We start from the raw sequence: 21,046 nt of genomic DNA, 5'->3' as shown, positions 1-21,046 counted from the left end.
CAGAAGTGTAGTTTACAATGACATGAGTCCTGTAAATACAGAGGGGAGTCAAGAACTGGTTCCACTTGAGAACCGGTTCCTAATTGTCTGAACTGTCTGCTGTTGAGATTCTTTTTTAACATCAAACTGGACAAGAAGGAGTGATGATGGAGAGGAAGAGAAGGTCCAAAGTGAGGCTTCATTTCACACACAAAGATGACAACAGTGCTGGTTATAATGTCTGTAGGTCGGACTACTTTTTACTACACAGAAAATTAACCAGGAATCAATATTGGAACTGATGAAGAATTGAGTGGATGAGCAGAATTGATAAGGGCACCGGCTTCAATACAATCTTATCAGTTCCCGTCTCTAGAAAACACTGATATTGTTTTATATCAGTCTTTTTTCTTTCTACACCTGCCCCCACCCCTGCCACCCCGGACCTCCACCCCTGCCCCCTCCTCTCCTGCCACCCCGAGGTCCACCCCTGACCGCTCCGCCTCTACCGCCACCCTGAGGTCCACCCCTGACTGCTCCGCCTCTACCGCCACCCTGAGGTCCACCCCTGACCGCTCCACCTCTACCGCCACCCTGAGGTCCACCCCTGACCGCTCCGCCTCTACCGCCACCCTGAGGTCCACCCCTGACCGCTCCTCCTCCACCACCACCCTGAGGTCCACCCCTGACCGCTCCTCCTCCACCACCACCCTGAGCTCCACCCGCACCCACTTCTCCTCCATTTTCGTCCTCTTCATCTGAAATACAATATTTAGTAACTTGTCCATCATTAGAGCAACTTGTGCACACCATTGGATTGGATTGGTATCCTCCGGCTGCATTGCCTCGTCTGTTGCAACGAAATATTTTACTCAGATCGATTCGATTCCCAAGCTGCTCTATGGCTCCTCGTAAGTTCGCCTCAGGTACCTCCTTACCACTACGGGGCTTGAATATATTGGAAAACACAAAAGCATAGTCTTTCCATTTCTTAATCTTTTCTATGTCATTGAGAATGCTCTCGGGACCACCTTCTTTTGTGCATTTCTCATCACATGGGGAAGCAGAGCTATAGAAAAGCAACAAATCATCTTTGTTAGGTTTGTTGACCAAGGTGTCAAAGTCCTGCAAAGTACGGTACTCTGCATGATCAGCTCTACCATCCATAGGACACCGTTCACCAAGATCAGCCCACGTCACAGGCTTTCGGTTATTTTTCTGAAGCTCTAACCACTGCATAGGTCCATGGGGACACTGATTCAACACATCAGGCCATTTCAGAAGTGTGGCTGCAACCACCCTCTTGTCTCTGTACACCTCACATTGTTGAATCATCTGCTTCACACGTTCAACACGGTCGTCAGCGAAGACTTTTGACATATCGTACATTCGCCTGTGTTTGTTGTACGGGACGCTCACAGCCACACTGAACATTGGGCTTCTTCTGTCAAAGGAAACAGACACACAAATTGTAAACCAGCTGTCATTTAAACTAAAGTACTGAAAGTTCAACAGACCAAACCAAACTGCAGACATGAGTCGCATGTTACTGCTGTCATTCTGTTTTTTATTATCAAGTAGAAGAAATTGGAAATTAAACAATTTCTTCTGAAGTAGATGTTTTATTTTCCTGTTATACCATGGTCTGGATGAATACTCTTATCTGACTGGCCAACAGATGTGCATTCAAACTATCATTTCAAAAAGTGTTTTATCAGTAATATTTACTTAATTACTTACTGACCTGACATTGTCTCTGTCCACGTAGCTCGGGGTGAACCTGCCAAAGAATCAGATCCCAAATGTTACTGTATGTTTGATCATTTGATTCAGAGCAGAAGTTCAGAAAGTTTCATAGATGGAAAGATTCAATGATCATAGAACTGTCAAAAAAACATCTGAATATTAGAAAGAGACAATCAATACACAGCAGCCCATTGGATATCAATATAAATTAATTCTTCAAGTCCATTTAAGTTTTTCTCAGCATATATACATATATATGAATATATAGATTTCAAAATGTAAGTTTTTTTTTAGTTTTTGTATATTTAATTTCTGTTATTTGCACATGTAATGCATCATGAAGCCAAATGGTTGAACTAAAGCAACAGGAGAAATCAAGATACCATGTGTTTATACAGCAGACAACCCCTCAACTCAAATAAAAAACAAAAAATAAAAATGAACCTCATGAATATAACATGATAATAATTGAGTATAATGAAAAAAAAAATAGTAAAGAAAGAATTCAGACGCCATGAATTAAATGTGAAGACAATTTTATTTTTTAATATTTAAAACAACATGAGGCTCTGGGTAACGTGTGCTTTGGTTATTCCAGATCAGTACATCATGATTTCTGAGGGAATATTGGCCAAGTTTCATTTTGTGAAAAGGAAGATGAGGCTCATCAACTCACGCTCTGACCCGAGCTACAATTCCTGGAAGTGTGTTCTGGTCCACAACAGCCAAACTGTTTCCAGCTGACAGAAACCAGACCAGCGTCACAGCGATCCAGCACAGACCCGCCATCTGAGGGTTTTTAACAAACAGCTTTAAAATCAGGGATAATGACAATGACCACATACTGACTCTATAGTTTTAGGTGTTTTTTATAGTTTTTAAATTAATATTTAGGTCTCACATTAAAACATGCTAAAAACATTAAAATAATAATCCACAGACCTTGTTGTGAGCAGTTTCATGTAGGAACTACTTTCTTTCTGCAGTAGAATCTACCAGAACTACTTTGTTCTTTCTAGTAGAAAGAAAAGGTTTGTTTATTATATTGAGTGACCGCGTCATGATTTTTTGGGAAGAGACACCGGTTTTTAATTTTTCAAGTCTATTTTCTGGTGCTTTGAGCACCGCAATTCAAGTGCCATTCAGTCTGATTACACTGTATTGAAGGCAGACATCTCTACAGCTGATTTCTCCAAAACTCTACAACGTACTACAAAAATATCTACATGGATAAACAGTATTACAGGCCAGGGGAAAAATATGTATTTTTGAATTTGGGGTGAACTGTACTTTTAAGTTTAATAGGGCTACAGAAATGTCAAATAAAAAAGTGAAATAAAGAAGGAGTTATTTGAAATTTCTTTCTTACACAAATTTTTTCCACCTCTCTGACCCCCATTTTAGGGTTACAGTGCAGTGTGTGATTTCATTTTGGTCCAAGCTCAAATGTATGCCTCCTTCCAGGGTTCACCCAAAAATAAAAATTCATTCATAATCTTCTCACCCTCATGTTGATTGAATGTCAGGTTTATTTTTTTAGTCCACAAAACACTGCTGGAGTTTCACAGGAAAACAGTGTTGCAGAATCTCCCAAACAATGGAAGTGAATGGTGACCAGATTTCAAATGTTAAAAAATAACAGAATAAAAACATAAAATGCCTCAAATCTGGTGTAATCAAAGTCTCCTAAAGCCTCAACATGCCAAGTTGACTAAACATGTTATGTAAACCATGTTTTTATCCTGAATCTTCACTGTAGATCTTTAGCTTGAAGCTACGTTCACATGCACACTGTCTGAACTGTGTGTGTGATGTGACGGTGTGCAAATGGCATGTTGGGACTTTAGGAGACATTTGAGAAGCTGAAATCAGAGAATTTTGACATTTTTTCTCAAAAAACCCCCAAAACAAAATAGATGGCAGTTAGTTTCATGGTCGATGAATAATTGATCTATTGATTAATCTTTTGTATTTTTTGTAATAAACCAGTCAAGTAAAAAACTTTTACCTGCTTTGGTGGAGACAGATATGGAACAAATGCTGTTGACTCAGTGTCCTCCTCAGTGCAGGCTGCTGTCGCAGTGAAAACAGTCAGAGGGAAGTGACATTTTTATAGAGGAGAGTCTGAATGTGACCAAACCCTCAGAACAACACCATGCCCTTTTTTGAACATGTCTCTAAGAAATTAAAAGGGCGAGGTTACATCCTGCAGTTTGATTTTAGGAAGTATAGATCATATCACTTGTGCTGTCATGTAGCCCTGACTCCTAACCTTTGGAGGCCCAAAGGAAACTGGACCTGGAGTCTCTTTGAAGTCGTCTTAAGGATGTCAAATGGTGGATAGACAGATATTTTCCAGTATAGGACAGTAAGACAGAGGACCTTATCATTGGTCCTGGAAATGTTACGAGATGTAATTAATTTTCTTGGACCTTTTGAGCTCCACGTTTTTCAAGAAATCTGGATGCAATTTTTGTCTCTACTTTAAATTTTAAAGGCATAATATGCAACATTTTTCTGAAAAACACATTGTATACATGGATTATAGTGTCAATTGGATTTCTGTCATTTGGACTGAAGAGAGACCATGCTGTTGCCATAGAAACAGCTCATAAGATGGTGATTTTTATTAAAACTTAAGTGATATCTGTTGTCTTAACTGTACATATATGGCCCACCTCAACTACCCACTCCTGAGCCGTCCAGCCTGCTGATCAGCGTCGTCCTACGTCTGTCCACCAATCGCTGAGATGCAGCTGGGGGCCGATGCTATACAAACTCAGCGAGCGTGTCAGTCAGGGTGGCTGACTTTTAGATATGCAGCTTGCTGAATGTACCTCCCGATGTTGTTTAATGTGTGTGTGTGTGTTGCATGAGGCAGTTTGTGGTTGTTAAAAGGGACTGGGCCAGATAATCGATTCAAAAACTGATAACAGCGTCCCACACTTCATAGATTTGATGTCAGTATTAGATCACACTAGGCAGTAGAGGTGCTGTCTCCTTTTGTACTTATGTTTTAATCTAGGTGAGGTAGTCGGATAGAGTTTTGGTTTTACATTCATTTTTACTTGTTATCTTTAAGTAGTGACCAGCTCTCTTTTTGTGAGTCTTCTTCTTTCGTTGTGTTGAGCAGCACCTGGTGGCTCTGTCTCCTTTCAAGGTTCGCCTCACTCTTTTTATTGTTGTCAACTTCCAAGCCTTGTATAAATAAATTTACTTTTACACTTAAAATCATGTTTGACCTTGATTCATTCCTGCCGGGATCCTCTCTTGATCAAACTGACGTAAAGATAACCTGGCTAAAACAGCATTTCACTTTGGCATCACATATTCTAAACAACTATTAAAAAGGGAACTTCAGGCCCTGATTGTTGGTAGGTTGGTGGAAATGGAAGTCATCGTGGCGCTGGTGCAACGAGAGTCAGCTTTGTTTGATGATGGCACCCTGAGCGAAGGGCAGGGTTACCAAAAACTGGAGAGCGTGCCTGGAGGAGCACAAGCAGCTCCGGGAGATGGAGGTGAGGGAGACAGACAACACATAATGCCTCTTACTTTATCTTGTTATGAACTTCCCTCCAAAACCAGCTCTGAGTCAAGAGATGAGGCCAGGCGTAACGTGCGCCTTGCTCGTCTCCAGATGGAATCTCAAGAAAAAGTTCAAAACAGACAGGCACAGCTGCAGCACCAGCTGGAAATCTGAAAGCTGGAAATTGAGGCTGACAAGGCAACAAGGCTGCACCAGCTAGAGCTACAGGCTCAAAAGGAGGCTCAGGCATCAGCCGCATCTGTCGATGATCCAGGTGTGTTTTCCTTTTCTACCAGTTTACCACAAACTGTCTTTGATATCAGTGAGCACATCGCTTTAGTACAAATCTGAAGTGGATTCCTATTTTAGTGTATTCGAGTGCATTCCTTCTGCCCTGCAGTGGCCAGTCGACGTTTGGCCCCTTTTGTTGCAGTGCAAAAAAGCCCAAGAAGCAATTGCTGCGCTCCCTTTGGAGGACCGTCTCCAAGCACACCCCAGCTGAAAGGCATCGAGTTAATTAAGGCAGAGTTGTGTGGGAATATTGGTAATGTTGAAGCTCCTGATGCTTATTTGAAGCTGTTTGTATTTGATGATTTAGTGTCGTTAACAGGTGAGCCAGCTGAGCAGCGTCTGGTGCATTTTGAGAGACACCAGTGGCTCACAATCAGTATTACTGGTCTCTGTGTTGCCGTGTTCTGAGCAGTCTGCCTGCAGCTACATGGCTGTGTTACGTGGCATTGAAATGGATTATATTCCCAAGCCTGTACATTATGTACGCATGCAATAAAAGTTAATCACTGGTTTCTTTCCTATTGCTGTTTGTCCTGCATTGCCAATTAAAGGTATTGCTCTCTTAATGGGTAACGACATAGCTGGTAGTAAAGTGACTCCTGCGCTGGAAGTTGGATTCCCCTCAGTGCATCGAGGCTGGTAATGAAACACACGATGACGATGTTTTGTTGTCTGACAGTGTGCTTATGTCAGCCTTTTTAGAGGAACCTAAAACGGACAATGATACGGAGATTGCTGCTGTGACCCCACGACACTAGCGCCGAGCTTGTGCACTCCGCCAGTCCAGACATGCCATCCTCTGATGGCATGACACTCCTGGTAACCTGTGAATGTCTGTGCGCTGCTCAAAGAGCTGACCAAACACGGAAAAGTGTCTGTCCAATGTGGTAAGTGCTGACAAAGCAAGTGGTGAAAAGGAATCCTGTTTATTTGATAAAGATGTTCTGGTGCCTGACTGCTGCTGATTCTGATTTGTTCTCACTGTATTATTGTCATTATTATTATCATTACAACATAACATTACTACAGTGATAACTACAGAAAGAGAGACCAAACCCAAGTTTTTAAAATAATTTAACCCTAATCCAACCTTTTCTTGACAGCCATGAAACGATCCAAACTGTGTCACAGACAGTAGAAACCACATTTCTCTTTCTTCTCCTTTTTGGCCAAAATCATCAGCCTCAATCTGAAAGTCATGATGAGGAGGCAGACTTGGTTTTACACAACACTGTCTCAGCAGGAGTTCACTGAAGGTCTTTGTCACGATTTAAAGGGAAGCAAATTTACAGTCTGATTACAAAATAAGCAATTACACAATACATTAAAAAAAAACTATTAAAACAAGCCCCTCAGAATTATGGTGCACATGGATAAGTTTGTGCTTTTCCTTCTCAGTCAACACTACAACCTACATGTCACTTGGTTTCAACAACTACTGGACAGATTAACATCAGTTTTGCTTTTGATAATAATGGTACAGATGAGGATGAATCCTAATGATGACCACCAGTCTCTTCTTGAACAAAAGTCCCCCTGCACACAAGAAAAGACAAAGGACACGGTCACAGAGGAAGAAAAAACACTGGGTTAAAGCTCATACAGGTGATCGAGTTGTTTTGTTGTGTGACTCGAGGTATAAATACAATCCCTGTGCTGCTCGAGGTGAAGACAGAAGCTGGAAGAAAAATAAATACATTAATACATTATAAGAAGATCAACAGGTGGAATTTTATCAAACTAATAATTCTGAAATTCCTTTTGGCAGGATCATAGAGCGCTGCAGGAATGAGCTCTAAAATATGGAAACTAATTAGCATTTTTTCATCTCCAAGTCAGTGTTTCTTGAGGATTGAAATAAGGTCTGTAGTTCTGTAGATTTTCACATTTTATTCCAGGACTTTGATTCCCAAAGTGGGAATGGTGGGCAGTGAAGGCTCTGGAGGTGAGCCTTGAGAGGTTATGATAAATAAATTAATAAAACGTTTTTAAGTTTCGGTAATCAGAACTAATAAAAGCCATGGGATTTAAATTGAAGTTTATCAGGGTCCAGACTAAGAATGGTTCAAATACCTCATGACAGAATGAGGAAGGAGCAGAGTGACCCTGCCCGGATGAAGCCTGGGGCACCTGTCTGGAGTCAGGCCTGGAAGGGGGGCCCGACAGTGAGCACCTGGTGGACAGGCACGCCACGGTGCCAAGCAATGTGGAAAATGCTCCTCCATCCCATGGGCCCACCATCTGCAGGAGGAATGGCTGGGGTTGGTTGTGCTGCCTGTTGGGTGGGAGTGGGGTGTGGTGAGGAAGAAGCTGGAGCTTGTGCAGGAGGTGAAGCGCTATCGGTTAGATCTGGTGGGGCTTTCCTGGACTGGATTGGGCTTGGACTCCGTTCTTCTCTGGGGTTTCCCAGGGTGTGAGGCACCCAGCAGGTGTGGGGATACCCACAAGCCCCCGGCTGAGTGTGACCCCGGTGGACGAGAGGGTCGCCTCCGTACACCTAAGGGTTATGGGGGGGAATTCTGACTGTTGTCTGTGCACCAAACAACAGTTCGGAGTATTCGTACTTCGGAGACCCTGAACAGAGTCCTGCATGATGCTCCGATAAGGGATTCGCTAATCATACTGGGAGACTTCAACGATAAAGATGTCAATAACAAAGACAAACTCTCTGTTCTTTTCAGTACTGATGACAGTCAAAAAAGCTGTATGACATTAAATTTGCAGAAAAGTTGCAGAGTTTAGTGAAAATTGCAAAGATGCGCAGAATTCACGGGGATTGGTTGAAGTTGCGTGAATTGTTGCAATTGTAACATCAAAACTTCCTGGAGGGACTGAATAATGATAATTTGTGAAGATTATTTTGCTGAATAAAACATGTAGGTACCATAAACTTTTGTTTCAGAGCTTATTTTCTGCACTAATCCAAAATCTAATGGAAAAGTTCTACTGACTTTTAGTGGAGGGAACCAGAGTGATGCTACGTCATGCCTGCAGCTACAGCTGCAATGATTAATCAATTATTAAATTAATTATTCTGAATAAAATCATTGTTTTGACACATTTTTTAAATAAAAATGTCTAAATTCTCTGAGTTCAGCGTCTCAGATGTGAACATTTCATGGTTTCTTTAGTTCTCTTATGAGAGTAAACTTATTATCTTCAAGCTTTGGACATGACAAGACATTTGAGGACGTCCACTTGGGCCTCAGAAAGCAGTGATCAACATTTTTCACCGTTTCTGTCATTTTACATTCCAAACTACTAACAGATTAATTGAGAAAATAATCGACAGTTTAACTGATAATTAAATTATTGTTAATTGTCAGTTGCAGCCCTGCCTGCAGCACCCTGTTAGGGTTATGTGTCCTCAGACAACACACCTGTCTGGATTAACGTTAAAGAATTGATGTGAGAACTGTAATGCATGTATCATCTCAGGCTCCGAGCAGACGCTTTCTCATGAGAGACGAGATGAAAACAGGAAGATTTTGGTTTTGAGGTGAATCTACGAGTCATCAACTGAGCAGAAGTCTTCATCTTATCTTTATCCCTTCAGCTGTCAGAAGTTTTCACAGCTCACACGGCGTGGAGGCGGGACGGCAACTACAGTTTGTTTCCCCTGAGTTTTTGTTTGCTGGCTGTTGCACAACAGCACGTCCTCTTTGACCTGAAGTCATACGTCTTCAAGGACACAAGACAAAGAAATGAAGCATCATCCTGTACACATGATCCTCTCTCTGAACTAAAGCATGACTGTGTTGACATGCTGACATCACGTCTGCTGCGGAGACGGCTGCTTACATCAAACCCAGTAGAGAGCGAGTACTGTGATTGGTTGCCTTCTGTGAGGAACACAGCATGCGGCCAATCACATTTTAGATAAGAAAAAACAGCAGCTGACTTCAAAGCTTTGCTTCAACTAAAAGTAACGAGTAACAACAAACTTCATAGAAATGTAGTGGAGTGAAAGTCTGAAGTTTCCAAAAAAACAAATATTCAAGTAAAGTACAGATACTCAAAAAGTGTACGTAGTTACTGTCCACCACTGATAAACAGACGACATTCGAGGCCTTTTAACAGGCTGTTTTACCTACAGAATTGAAATGGTGACATTATATTGGTTATGAAGGAGCTGCAGAGTGACACACACACACAGACCAGTATGGATGCTGAGCCAAGCTTTAATGAGAAAGAACAGAAAAACACAAGGTTTACAGAAGTGTAGTTTACAATGACATGAGTCCTGTAAATACAGAGGGGAGTCAAGAACTGGTTCCACTTGAGAACTGGTTCCTAATTGTCTGAACTGTCTGCTGTTGAGATTCTTTTTTAACATCAAACTGGACAAGAAGGAGTGATGATGGAGAGGAAGAGAAGGTCCAAAGTGAGGCTTCATTTCACACACAAAGATGACAACAGTGCTGGTTGTGATGTCTGTAGGTCGGACTACTTTTTACTACACAGAAAATTAATCAGGAATCAATATTAGAACTGATGAAGAATCGAGCGGATGAGCAGAATTGATAAGGGCACCGGCTTCAATGCAATCTTATCGGTTCCTGTCTCTAGGAAACACTGTCATTATTTTATATCAGTCTTCTTTCTTTCTACCCCTGCCCCCTCCCCTGACCTCCCCCTCCGCCCTGTCTGTCTGAATAACAATATTCAGTAACTTGATTACCAGTAGAGCAACTTGTGCACTGAACTGCATTGCCTCGTCTGTTGCAACGGAATATTTTGTTCAGATCGATTCGATTCCCGAGCCGCTCAATGGCTCCACGTAGGTTTTCTGGTGGTATCTCCTGACCATCACGGGGCCTGAATACATTGGAAAACACAAAAGCATAGTTCCTCCAGTTCTGAATCTGTTGTATGCCATTGAGAATGTTCAAAGGATTTGTTTCACTCGTGCATCTCTGATCACATGGGGAAGAAAGGACGTAGAAAAGCATCAAATCATTTTGGTTACGTTTGTTGACCAAGTTGTTAAAGTTCTGCAAAGTACGGTACTCTGCATGATCAGCTCTGCCCTCTCTAACTGCTCCAGGGCACGTTCTCTTCACATCAGCCCATGTCATAGATGTTTTACCACATTCTCTCAGAACATCACGCCACTTCACTTGTTCATTGGGACACTGATCTAAAAACATTGGGCCATCTCAGAACTGTGGCTGCAACCACCCTTGTGCCTTCATACACGTCACATCGTAGGATTGTGTTCCTCACGTCTTCATCATCATCATCAGTGACTTGATTCATATCGAACCTTTGCGTCTGTTCGTTGTACGGGACGCTCACAGCCACACTGAACATTGGGTCTCTTCTGTCAAAGGAAACAGACAAACAAATTGTAACCCAGCTGTCATTTCAAATAAAGTACTGAAAGTTCAACAGAACAAACCAAACTGCAGACATGAGTCTCATGTTACTGCTGTCATTCTGTTTGTTATTATCAAGTAGAAGAACCTGGAAGTTAAACTGTTTGTCCTGAACTAGATGTTTTATTTTCCTGTTATACCACGATACAGCAGGTGTAGGTTAAAACACTTTAACACAAACGTAGTTTGGCTCAAGTTTAATCACAGTTTGATGTTCATCAACTACCCAACTTGTAACCATAGCAACATTAAAGAGCACAGCCTCCTAGCTGGACGTGATGTGAACAAACGAGCAAACAGCTGATTTCTTCAGTTTTCCAACAGGCTGAATGACGTGTCGCTTACTTGAAAAATCTCTCGCTCTGTTTCAGCAAAGTTTCCAACCTCCACCTCCAAACTATTTAATCTGCTTAAAATCAGCCTGACGTCCCTGACTTTTTTGTTTCCCCTCCCCCCAACCTCCTACTTGCCTGACTGAACTAGTTAGTTAACTTTTTAAATAAAGAAATAAAATAAATCAGATATTTGCTGAGCCAGATTGTACAGGAAGTTAATGATTAACGATTAATCGATAAATTGCCAATAAGAATTTAACTGATTAAACATATATTAATTGACAATTAATCAACAGTCTAGAAATAATAATAAAAAAGCAATAATTTCACCTTATTTGATATTATTTTGTCTGGAGGAGCCATTCATTGGATAAGCAGAAAACCAATGTTTTATATGATCTGTATCAGCCTTTTTATAGGAACAGCCTCACAAAGGACGGGGTTTGTAAGCAAAAACTTTTGAGAGTTACGAGTAAACTGTCCTCAAACTATACAGAACAAGGATCTTATATGAGGACAGCTTTTGACTTTAAGAGTAAAACTTTCATCAAAAAATGTGTGAATGCTTTTCTTTATCCTGTTGACAAATGACGGTGGTATAAGTGGGATAATCAGCTTGTGGTTGTGTGTTAAACGGTTTGAAGTCACTTCATGGAGGCTCTTCCATGTTGTGCCTTAAATCTGTTTAACTCACACGACTCATTGATCATCTCTGACATTATGAATTAAAGTGAGCATTTGAAAATCATCAGTTGTATAATGTACTTTTGTTCTGTCAGTGTGCTGCTGAGTTTGTATTTGTCAGGTCTGTTTCTTTCTGTCTCTTTTCTCTGATATAAAACACTTTGTAACTATCATTTCATAAACTGTTATATCAGTAATATTTACTTAATTACTTACTGACCTGACCTCGTTGTCTTTGTCCATGTAGGTCGGGGTGAACCTGCCAAAGAAACAGATCCCAGATGTTACTGTATGTTTGATCATTTGATTCAGAGCAGAAGTTCAGAAAGTTTCATAGATGGAAAGATTCAATGATCATAGAACTGTCAAAAAAACATCTGAATATTAGAAAGAGACAATCAATACACAGCAGCCCAATGAACGATATTAAAATGGATCAATATAAATTCATTTTACAGGTCCAATTAAGGTTTTTTCAACAAACATTATTTGCACATGTAATACAGCATAAAGCCATATAATTGCACTAAACTAAAAACACCATGTGTTTATACAGCGGACCTCTGCCAAGACCGCACACCACCACTATCTGACCGAATACTGGCCATGTTTCATTTCATGAAAACGGAGATGAGGCTCATCGACTCACCTTATCAAGACCTGATTTACAATTCCAGCAAGTCTGTTGTGGTTGAGTGTGTGTGATCTGCTTTGGTCCTCAACAGCCTAACTGTTTCCAGCCGACAGAAACCAGACCAGCGTCACAGCGATCCAGCACAGACCCGCCATCTGAGGGTTTTTAACAAACAGCATCACCAAACCGCTTTTAATGACAATGACCACATACTGACTCTATAGTTTTAGGTGTTTTTTTTATAGCTTTTAAATTTAATATTTAGGTCTCACATTAAAATGTGCCAAAAAAACATTAAAATAATAATCCACAGACCATTTTGTGAGCAGTTTCATGTTAAGAACTACTTTCTTTCTGCAGCTTTGTTCTTTCTAATAGAAAGAAAGTAGTCCCTTCATTTAATTTAATCATTTTTGAATAACCAGGTCATAATTCTTGGGAAGAGACACTGTTTTTTAATTTTTCAAGACTAGTTTTTTGGCGTTTTGAGCACCGCAAGTGAAGTTCCATTCAGTCTGATTACACTGTATTGAAGGCAGCTGATTTCTCCAAAACTCTGTAACTCACCCCAGAAAAACCCATGTAGATAAACAGCACTACACTCTTTAAAGCTGTCTTAAGGATGTCAAATGATGGATAGACATACATTTTCTAGTATAGGAGAGTAAGACAGAGGACCTTATTTTCTTATAGTTTTCTTGGAGCTTTTGAGCTCCAACTGTTTTTCAAGAAATCTGGGAGGAATTCTTTTTCTAAAATTTAAAGGCATAATGTGCAACACTTTTTCTAAAAAACACAATGTGTACATGGATTAAAGTTGTCAACTGGATTTCTGTCATTTGGACTCCAGAGAGGCTGTGCTGTTGCCATAGAAACAGATGATAAGATGGTGATTTTTTATTAAAACTTTAGTGATATCTGCTTTTACACAGCTCCTCTCTGCTCACCAGTGCAGCTCTGTGTCTGACAGTGACTCAGTGTGTCTGTGTTGATTGGCTCTTACTCGTGACTTCTAACCAATCAAACAGTGCTGTGGGCGGGACGTTGAGCCAGTGTACGGTGTATAATTATCTGTTATATGTACTATAGTATAATACAGGAGAGTATAGTATTCAAAGTATACTGTATGGTATTACTATTATAGTGTAATTTTACTTACTATATATTCTGAGTGTTCTAAGTAACCTCAACAAAAAGGCTCTGCTCTATTTGTAGATGAAGACGTGCACAGAGTATTGATAATGCCTGATGTTGAATTTGCAGAAAAGTTGCAGAGTTTGGAGACAATTGCAGGAATTGCAATAGTTGTTGCAATCGCAACATCACAACTTCCTGGAGGGACTGAGTAATGATAATTTGTTGTAATTTAATTCTCACATTTGAATATTTTCTGGCTTTTTTAAGGGATGTTCCTGGCGACTAATTTCCCTGGCGATTAAACACAAATTTCAATTTAGACTAGCCAACTAGTCTAATGGTAACAAAACACTTGGAAAGCAGTCAAAATTTAGCACAATTGATCATGTTCAACACTGCCTGAAAAAATACTGCGTACATTTAGACCATCTGAAACTGTTAATTACAGTCTGTAATCGTCAAATTGTATTTTAAATGTGATGAAATGTGTGCCACTTTGCAGTTTTGCTTTACTGTTTGGATTAACGTTAGAGAATCGATGTGAGAACTGTAATGCATGTATAACATTTTCCCATGAGAGATGAGATGAAAACAGGAAGATTTTGTTTTTGAGGTGAATCTATGAGTCATCAGCCGAGCAGAAGTCTTCATCTTATCTTTATCCCTTCAGCTGTCAGAGGTTGTCACAGCTCACATGACGTCTTGGCGGTTTGTTCCCTCTGTCCGGGGACAGAGGAACATGCTTAGGCCACAGTGGCTGTGATGGTGTCTCCTCCTCGCCTCAGTAACAGCAGCCATCTGTGTGCACCGCTGGGCCGGTGAGCGCCTTCCTTTCAAACGTATTAAATACAGTCACAGTCACCGCCACAGTTATTTTCAGGTTTGGTAAATCGCAGAGCTTGTGCTAAATTAACCTCTTTGTATTTCCTCCTCCCAGTATTTTCCACACAAGGATGGAAACACCCCATACTGCATATTCATTTAGGCCAACATGCTAAATGGACAGTGCGTGCTGTTTTGCAAATTTGAAAGACGCAATCCTCAGTGCGCACTGTTAGTAGGTCAGTTTGCACATTTGTTTGTGGGTAGCATCAAGTTTAGACATTTTTTTTACTCGTGCAAACCTTCAGGGAAACAGGCCCACAGTGTGAAACAGAGTTTGACTGTCACTGTTACTTTTTAAAGCAATAATTCTGAAAATCTTGATGCAGAGTTGCAGCAAAAAGACGAGTCATAGAAACAGATCATAAGATTGTGATATTTATTGTAACTTTGTCGATATCTGGTGCCTGAGCTTGTACACACGACGAACAGCTGCGTGTCTGAGACTCAGCCTTCAGTGTTGATTGGCTGTTGCTCATGACTCCTACCAATTAGATGGTGCTGGAGGCGGGACACTGAGCAAGACTACAGATTGTCGTGGCGTATTATACAATCCAAACTGCGATTTCCGTGATGCGTTACACCCCTGGTGGCTGATGAGTGGAGCTTTTTTTCAAATGATGTTTAATGTAAGGTCAACTGTATTTCTCTCTGTTTCTCAATTGAGAATAAAGAGACAAATAAAGGCTATTATTAATTTCTTCAACCTCTTTTTAAAATCTTAAATCATACTGAGATAATATATTAGCCTTTTTTTCCTGTTTCTTCCTCTTTCTTCTTACTGAAAGACATGTTCTCATTGTGAGGGGTTTGGCCACCGTCTCTCTGTCCTCTACATAAAAACATGTCACTTCCTTCTTACTGTCTTTACTTCATCACCACCTTCCCTTCAAACACTGAGGAGACGACAGGAGGAGACATCAGAGCGTCTCTCAGACAGATTTCCACAACAAAGTAGGTGCATGTCATTAAAAGTGCAGATTTTCACTCCTTAAGGTAAAATGGACGATGGCTGCAAATGATGATTATTTTCATCATTGATTAATCTGCTGGTGATTTTCTTGTTTGATCAGTTAATAGTGGAAAAGAACAGTCATGATTTCCTACATTCCAAGTTTACATCCTCAAATTATTTGTTAGCTGACTAAACATGAATGACAACAAACATATTTGAGACATTTCTGCATGACAGTGAACTTAATTAATATTTTGTCAGAATTGCTGCCAATATTTTTTCTGTCAGTCATTTTCTCAAACAATTGATTAATTAATCCATTAATTAATCCATTAGGAAAGAAAATATTATTGATCAATCTGTCGATCATTTTCTCCACTGATCAGTTAGTCGTTTGGTCCGCAAAAAGTCAAAGATGACGTCCACAAGAGCCTTGTTTTGTCCACAACCCAAAGATATTCAGTGTAGAGAGGAGTAAATCATCTTTTTCCACATTTAAAGGGACAGTTCACCCAAAAATGAAAATTCAGTCATTATTTAGTTTTTTAGTCCACAAAACACTGCTGGAGTTTTCACATGTTCGGACCTATTTTACGGCTGACTGAATTGTGACAGGATCAATTAATTGATTTTTATTATTTTCTAATATTTGATGGACCAAACATCTAATCAATTAGTGGAAAAATTACCGCCAGATTGATGTTTTTTTTAACCAACAACTGATCAGTCAGTCGTGAGTATAATGGACAGATTGATCTAAAGTAAATTATTTGCAGCCCTAATCTTGATGCCTGTTATTGCAAACATATCCGCATGTTAAATATTTTATAATAATCCACTTCACTTATTTACTTGAGGAGGCCGACAGTTTGAATTATTTAAATTTCATCTGCATCCTAATTTTTAAAAGACACAGAGACCATTTTACACGCCTTCATCTCATCACACCTGGATTTCTGCCTGAACCAAAAATCTATTTATAGACTTAAGAATGTACAGAACTCAGAAACGTGATCACATCGCTTCTGTTTTAGCATCTTAGATTTTAAGATTTTACTGATGACTTTTAAGGCTCTTGCCTGTTTTGAGATCCTCGGGCAGAAGTCGCTATTTCTTTAGAATTTCCTCTTCTTCTCACTATTGTTATTACTTATTATGTGCTTTACGACGGTGCTGTGTGTTATAAACATTAAACTGATCTGTGTGCAGATGGCTGGCCTCTGCTGGGCGGCTGTGGTGTTGACCGTCTTCCTGTCTGCTGGAAACAGTTTGGCTGCTGTGGATCAGAACTGGCTCACAAGTATCACAGAAGGAATCCAGAATGAGTGAGTCTTTCCTGATGACTATGGATGAATCAGATACCTTGTACTGTTACCTGTGACTCTTCACCCCAAAACCAAAACTAGTTTTGGAGGTATCAACTGTAGAGATGTCTGTCTTCTCTACAGCATAATGGGATTAAATGGTGCTCAGCTTGTTGTGTGCAAAAAAAACCCCAAAAAACCAAAAACAAAAAACTGCATTTGAAAAATTCAAAACCAGTGTTTCCAAAAATCATGACCCAGTTACTCAAGGTGATCCACAGACCTTGTTGTTGTGAGCAGTTTCATGTAGGAACTACTTAGTTTCTGCACTAGAATCTATAGGAACTACAACAACAACAACAAGGTCTCTTTGGAAAGAGACACTGGGTTGGAATTTTTCAAATGTGTTGTTTTTTTTTCTTTGTGCGTTGAACACCACCATTAAATCAGCAACAGAACATTAAATGCATCCTAACGAATGGGTGTTAAGCAAAGCTACAAAGTGTTGCCAAGCAAATAAGTTTCTGCAATTTCACCATTTCTGTTTCATGCAAAGCTGCATCATCACCTTCAGGGCGTGTCTACTAAGTATATTTACATATTGCAACAACACACACAGACACACACACACACACACATTTCGATTTCGCATTCACCACCTTCTGTACATAAATAAAACTCAGCACTTACGAAGCTCGCTGCAATAAAAATCAACATGAAAGAACAGATACTGGCATCCGACCTGCTACTCTTATTTCACTGCTTCAAATGAGGCTTAACGTTCACACAGTTTCTCTCAACTGTCCCTCGATATGACAACATTAGTCCAACATCACCCCAGCCTGTGTAGCCACATTAGCAACATGCTAACACCAATTTTAAAAGAATAACCTATGGAGTAAACACTTAAACAATATAAAACATGGCTAAACTTGAAGTTGGGTCACAAACAGATGAACCCAACAGTTTAGCAAGATCTATTCTTAGATATTCTATGTCCAGAGAAGAATAGCTTTACTCTCTGGCATTTGACGTGAGCAAAGACGAACTGATCGTGCTCAGCTCACCATTTTCATCAGGGATATTATTGACTAATTCAAAGTGAAAGAAGGGCTGCTCAGTTTGTGTCCTATGCATAGATAACTAATGTATATATGAAGGTATAGAAACTGCTGTTTGCATTTTTTGTCTCTTTTAAGTGTGACGGAAATACGCTAGTCATCGAACCAAAAAAGTACATTTTAAGAGATTTCAATGCCAACCCCTGTGAGATGACAAAACCACCAACGACCCCAAGCCAACTTGAGTTTTAGACCCCTGATGTAGACGTTCTCTCATGCTGGTGTACCACAGTATCACGTTTCATCAGAACCAAGATTAAAACTTCATGTGTTGCTTTCTTTTTGCAGGTACGCACTTGGTGACACCTTCACTCTGGCCGTGAACATCCCACAGAACCAAGACCCAAATAATCTCAACCAAGTCTTTCAGGATGACCCGGCAGACGCTGTGAAACAAACAGTTTCAGAGGGTCGAGTCTATCAGGGTACCAGGCTGGTGGCAGCAGCACAGTCAGGGTCAGTGTCACATGTTCTTGAAAACATACAACCCCTCATTAAGAGCAGTCAGGGTAACTTCCTCATCATCTACTCCGAAGAATCCCCATGTGGCCCAACATGTACGCAAAACGCAAATGAGGACGGTATCACTGGCAAGATCAATGATATCATTCAGAACTGGAGTGGTTATGCATTTGTGTTTTCTAAAGTAGTCGATGTTCCTGATGCAGACACGTCTCAACTGTCTGAATCATTTAAACAACTTGGGATTTCTAAACTTGGGCTCGACAACATATTTCGTTGTTATAAACCTGGAGACGATCCTCTTCAGTGCACCAGCTGCTCCTCAGGTGGAGATGTTACACCCTCATGTGTTGCAAACAATGCGCCGTCAAATCAAGTTCAGGGTGAAGGTGAGGACATGAGCACAGTCCCACCAATAGGCACAGACACAGACCAACAGTTACCAATAGATGAAGCTGCAAACTTAGGCCAAGGCATTATCTCAGGCACGGGTGAAGGAACAGGAGGTCGCAGAGGAGAGGGAAGAGGAGGACGACTGAGCAGGTGCAAAGGTCGTGGCAGCCGTAAAGGAAGCTGCAAGGGTGGAGGAGGCGGCAGGCGTGGAAAAGGTGGCAAGGTTAGAGGACAATGCAGGCGTAGAGGAGGCTGCAAGCGTGGGAGAGGTGGCAAGGTTAGAAAAGGGAGCAAGAAAAGGAAAGGAGGTAAGGGTAGAAGACGGGGGAAGACTCGGGGAGGGCGTAGAGGCAAAGGCAAAAGACGGGGCAAGGGTAGAAGACGGGGCAAGGCTCGAGGAGGGCGCAGAGGCAAAGGTAAGAGAGGAGGAAAGGGTAGAGGGCGCAAACGTAGAAAGTGGGGACTGCAGTGATACAGGCAAAATCTGAGCAGCAGTCAAACAGCGCTTACTGAGACAAAACGATGCTTTATGATTAATAAAAATGCACTTGCTTTCTTTTTTCTTCCTGTAGATTTAATGAATCTCTTCTCGAACAGGTTTTGCCACTGATACTGAAAGGATTCATTTAAGCTTTGAAAAAGAAAAGGTTCTGAAAGCTTCATTTTGCGATTCCAATTAAATTTTTATTAACTGTTATGCTCTATCAAAAACTAAACTCAAATTAGAAACACACAAATGAGCCACGCTGTGGTTGGATTATCAATTAATCCCACAGTCAGGGTAGGGAAGTATGTAGAGGACATACTATCACTTTGTTGGCTTTGGGTTTTTCTCTTTTCTTCTTATTTGTCAACAACAACAAAAATACAGAATATCACCAGACTCGCTGTAGCTCATGAACTGACTGATCTTGATCAGCAGACTGTTGACTTTTAATTTCATAAAGAACAAGACAAACACTGGCTCAAGCTGGTGTAATTAAAGAGTGACAGAGTTGCAACCATCGAGCGAATTATTGATTTGTCATTTGAAAGAAAATAATTTGTCAGCTATTTTAATTAATTAATTTAATTGTTTCATTATTCACTAGTTTTTTGCATTTATATTTTTTGATTTTGTCACCAGAACAGAAGGTTTGTCTTTGTTATTGACAGTTATCGATGCTCTGTGCACTTCTTCACCTACAAATAAAACATCTTTTGTTAGAGTTTTTGTACTTGTGAGCCTTTTTTGGTGAGATTACTTTTTGTTCTCCCAGGAACTAGTTGCTTAAAATTGCAACTTTCTTTTACAAGTTCCCTCACTTCTGGAATGTCATTGCAATAAAGCTTAAAAACATTGCGACATGAATCGCAGTTTTTTAGAAATGCTGCCATGAAATCAGGCATTTTAGGTTACAGCTGTCCCAAAAACAGCCTGAGAAATCCTGGAGGGACTGAACAGTACAGTCAGGGTTTTTTAAATTTTCTTTTACAGCCAGTTCAATCACAATATATATGAATATATATGTTAAATATATGCATTTTTATTTTTTTTGTTGATACACCATTTCACTAATGAGCAAACATTCACTGAAGGAGAACAGTTTATTTTTATTTTGTTTTCAGAATACGATGTTTTTTATCTGCAATATTAATCTGAGGCTAAGAAAGAAAAATGAGTAATAATGTACATTATCCTCAGTATATTTAGTACTTTGTTCTGTAAAGCTTTATTAAATCATGTGATGTTCTGTTCTGTCTGATTAAAGCTTGGCTCAGCATCCACTCTGGCCTGCCTGTGTGTCAATCATCTTGTAAAACCTGAATAACTAAAAACTAACTGCTGGACGCACCACGAACTATCACATCAACTTAATGTGTCTGTGAATGAATGATATCAAACTTTGAGAGGAGGAAACACAAGTTTACCTGATTACTGTTCACCCAGTTCACTCTCCTTTAGTTCTGCTTCATCCTCTCATCAAAGTTGAAAACTTTGACACCTGACCAGCTCAGTTTATAACAAATAAAATTCAGCCTGACCTTTCTGAACCCAGAATTCCTAATTATTAATTAATTATAACAACTCATAAGTGGTATAACTGCTTCCAAAGTTTTCCTTCTGGTACAGATATAAACACGCTCTGACTGATACTTGACTGTTTACTCTCTTTTGTTTACCAGCAAACACTGCGATAAACTGAAATAAAATTCATATTACAAAAACAAGCAACATT

The 21,046-nt window shown here is 40.2% G+C and overlaps 2 protein-coding genes, 1 long non-coding RNA gene and 1 pseudogene across 3 annotated transcripts; 1 reads left to right on the top strand and 3 right to left on the bottom strand.

The window, feature by feature from the left end:
* Positions 1–393: 393 nt before the first annotated feature.
* Positions 394–1,622, bottom strand: LOC146329402 (uncharacterized). Its single transcript, XM_084714418.1, has one exon. It carries the CDS (start codon positions 1,522–1,524, stop codon positions 394–396), a length of 1,131 nt encoding a protein of 376 aa, XP_084570544.1. The 5' UTR covers positions 1,525–1,622.
* An 812-nt stretch (positions 1,623–2,434) lies between these two features.
* On the bottom strand, positions 2,435–3,800 carry LOC146329401 (uncharacterized). Its single transcript, XR_014769052.1, has 3 exons — positions 3,734–3,800; positions 2,668–2,740; positions 2,435–2,514 (listed from the first exon to the last, which is right to left on the bottom strand). It is a non-coding gene; the product is annotated as an uncharacterized LOC146329401 (long non-coding RNA).
* Positions 3,801–10,149: 6,349 nt separating this feature from the next.
* Positions 10,150–12,728, bottom strand: LOC146329400 (uncharacterized; annotated as a pseudogene).
* Positions 12,729–15,409: 2,681 nt separating this feature from the next.
* Positions 15,410–19,655, top strand: LOC146329399 (uncharacterized). Its single transcript, XM_084712108.1, has 3 exons — positions 15,410–15,546; positions 16,757–16,872; positions 18,261–19,655. The coding sequence occupies exons 2-3, from the start codon at positions 16,757–16,759 to the stop codon at positions 19,297–19,299; spliced, it is 1,155 nt and encodes a 384-aa protein (XP_084568234.1). The 5' UTR covers positions 15,410–15,546; the 3' UTR covers positions 19,300–19,655.
* Positions 19,656–21,046: the final 1,391 nt, after the last annotated feature.

This window comes from Lutjanus erythropterus, chromosome 3, assembly GCF_056507025.1.
Source record: "Lutjanus erythropterus isolate fLutEry1 chromosome 3, fLutEry1.hap2, whole genome shotgun sequence".
NCBI lineage: Eukaryota > Metazoa > Chordata > Actinopteri > Lutjaniformes > Lutjanidae > Lutjanus > Lutjanus erythropterus.
This window is presented reverse-complemented; position numbering and strand designations above follow the sequence as displayed.

Excerpts from the sequence above, each read along its gene's own strand:
- LOC146329402 (XM_084714418.1), bottom strand. The coding sequence starts at position 1,524 with ATGCGACTCATGTCTGCAGTTTGGTTTGGTCTGTTGAACTTTCAGTAC.
- LOC146329399 (XM_084712108.1), top strand. The coding sequence starts at position 16,757 with ATGGCTGGCCTCTGCTGGGCGGCTGTGGTGTTGACCGTCTTCCTGTCT. Across the intron at positions 16,873-18,260 it reads ACAGAAGGAATCCAGAATGA|GTACGCACTTGGTGACACCT; the intron begins GTGAGTCTTTCC and ends TTCTTTTTGCAG.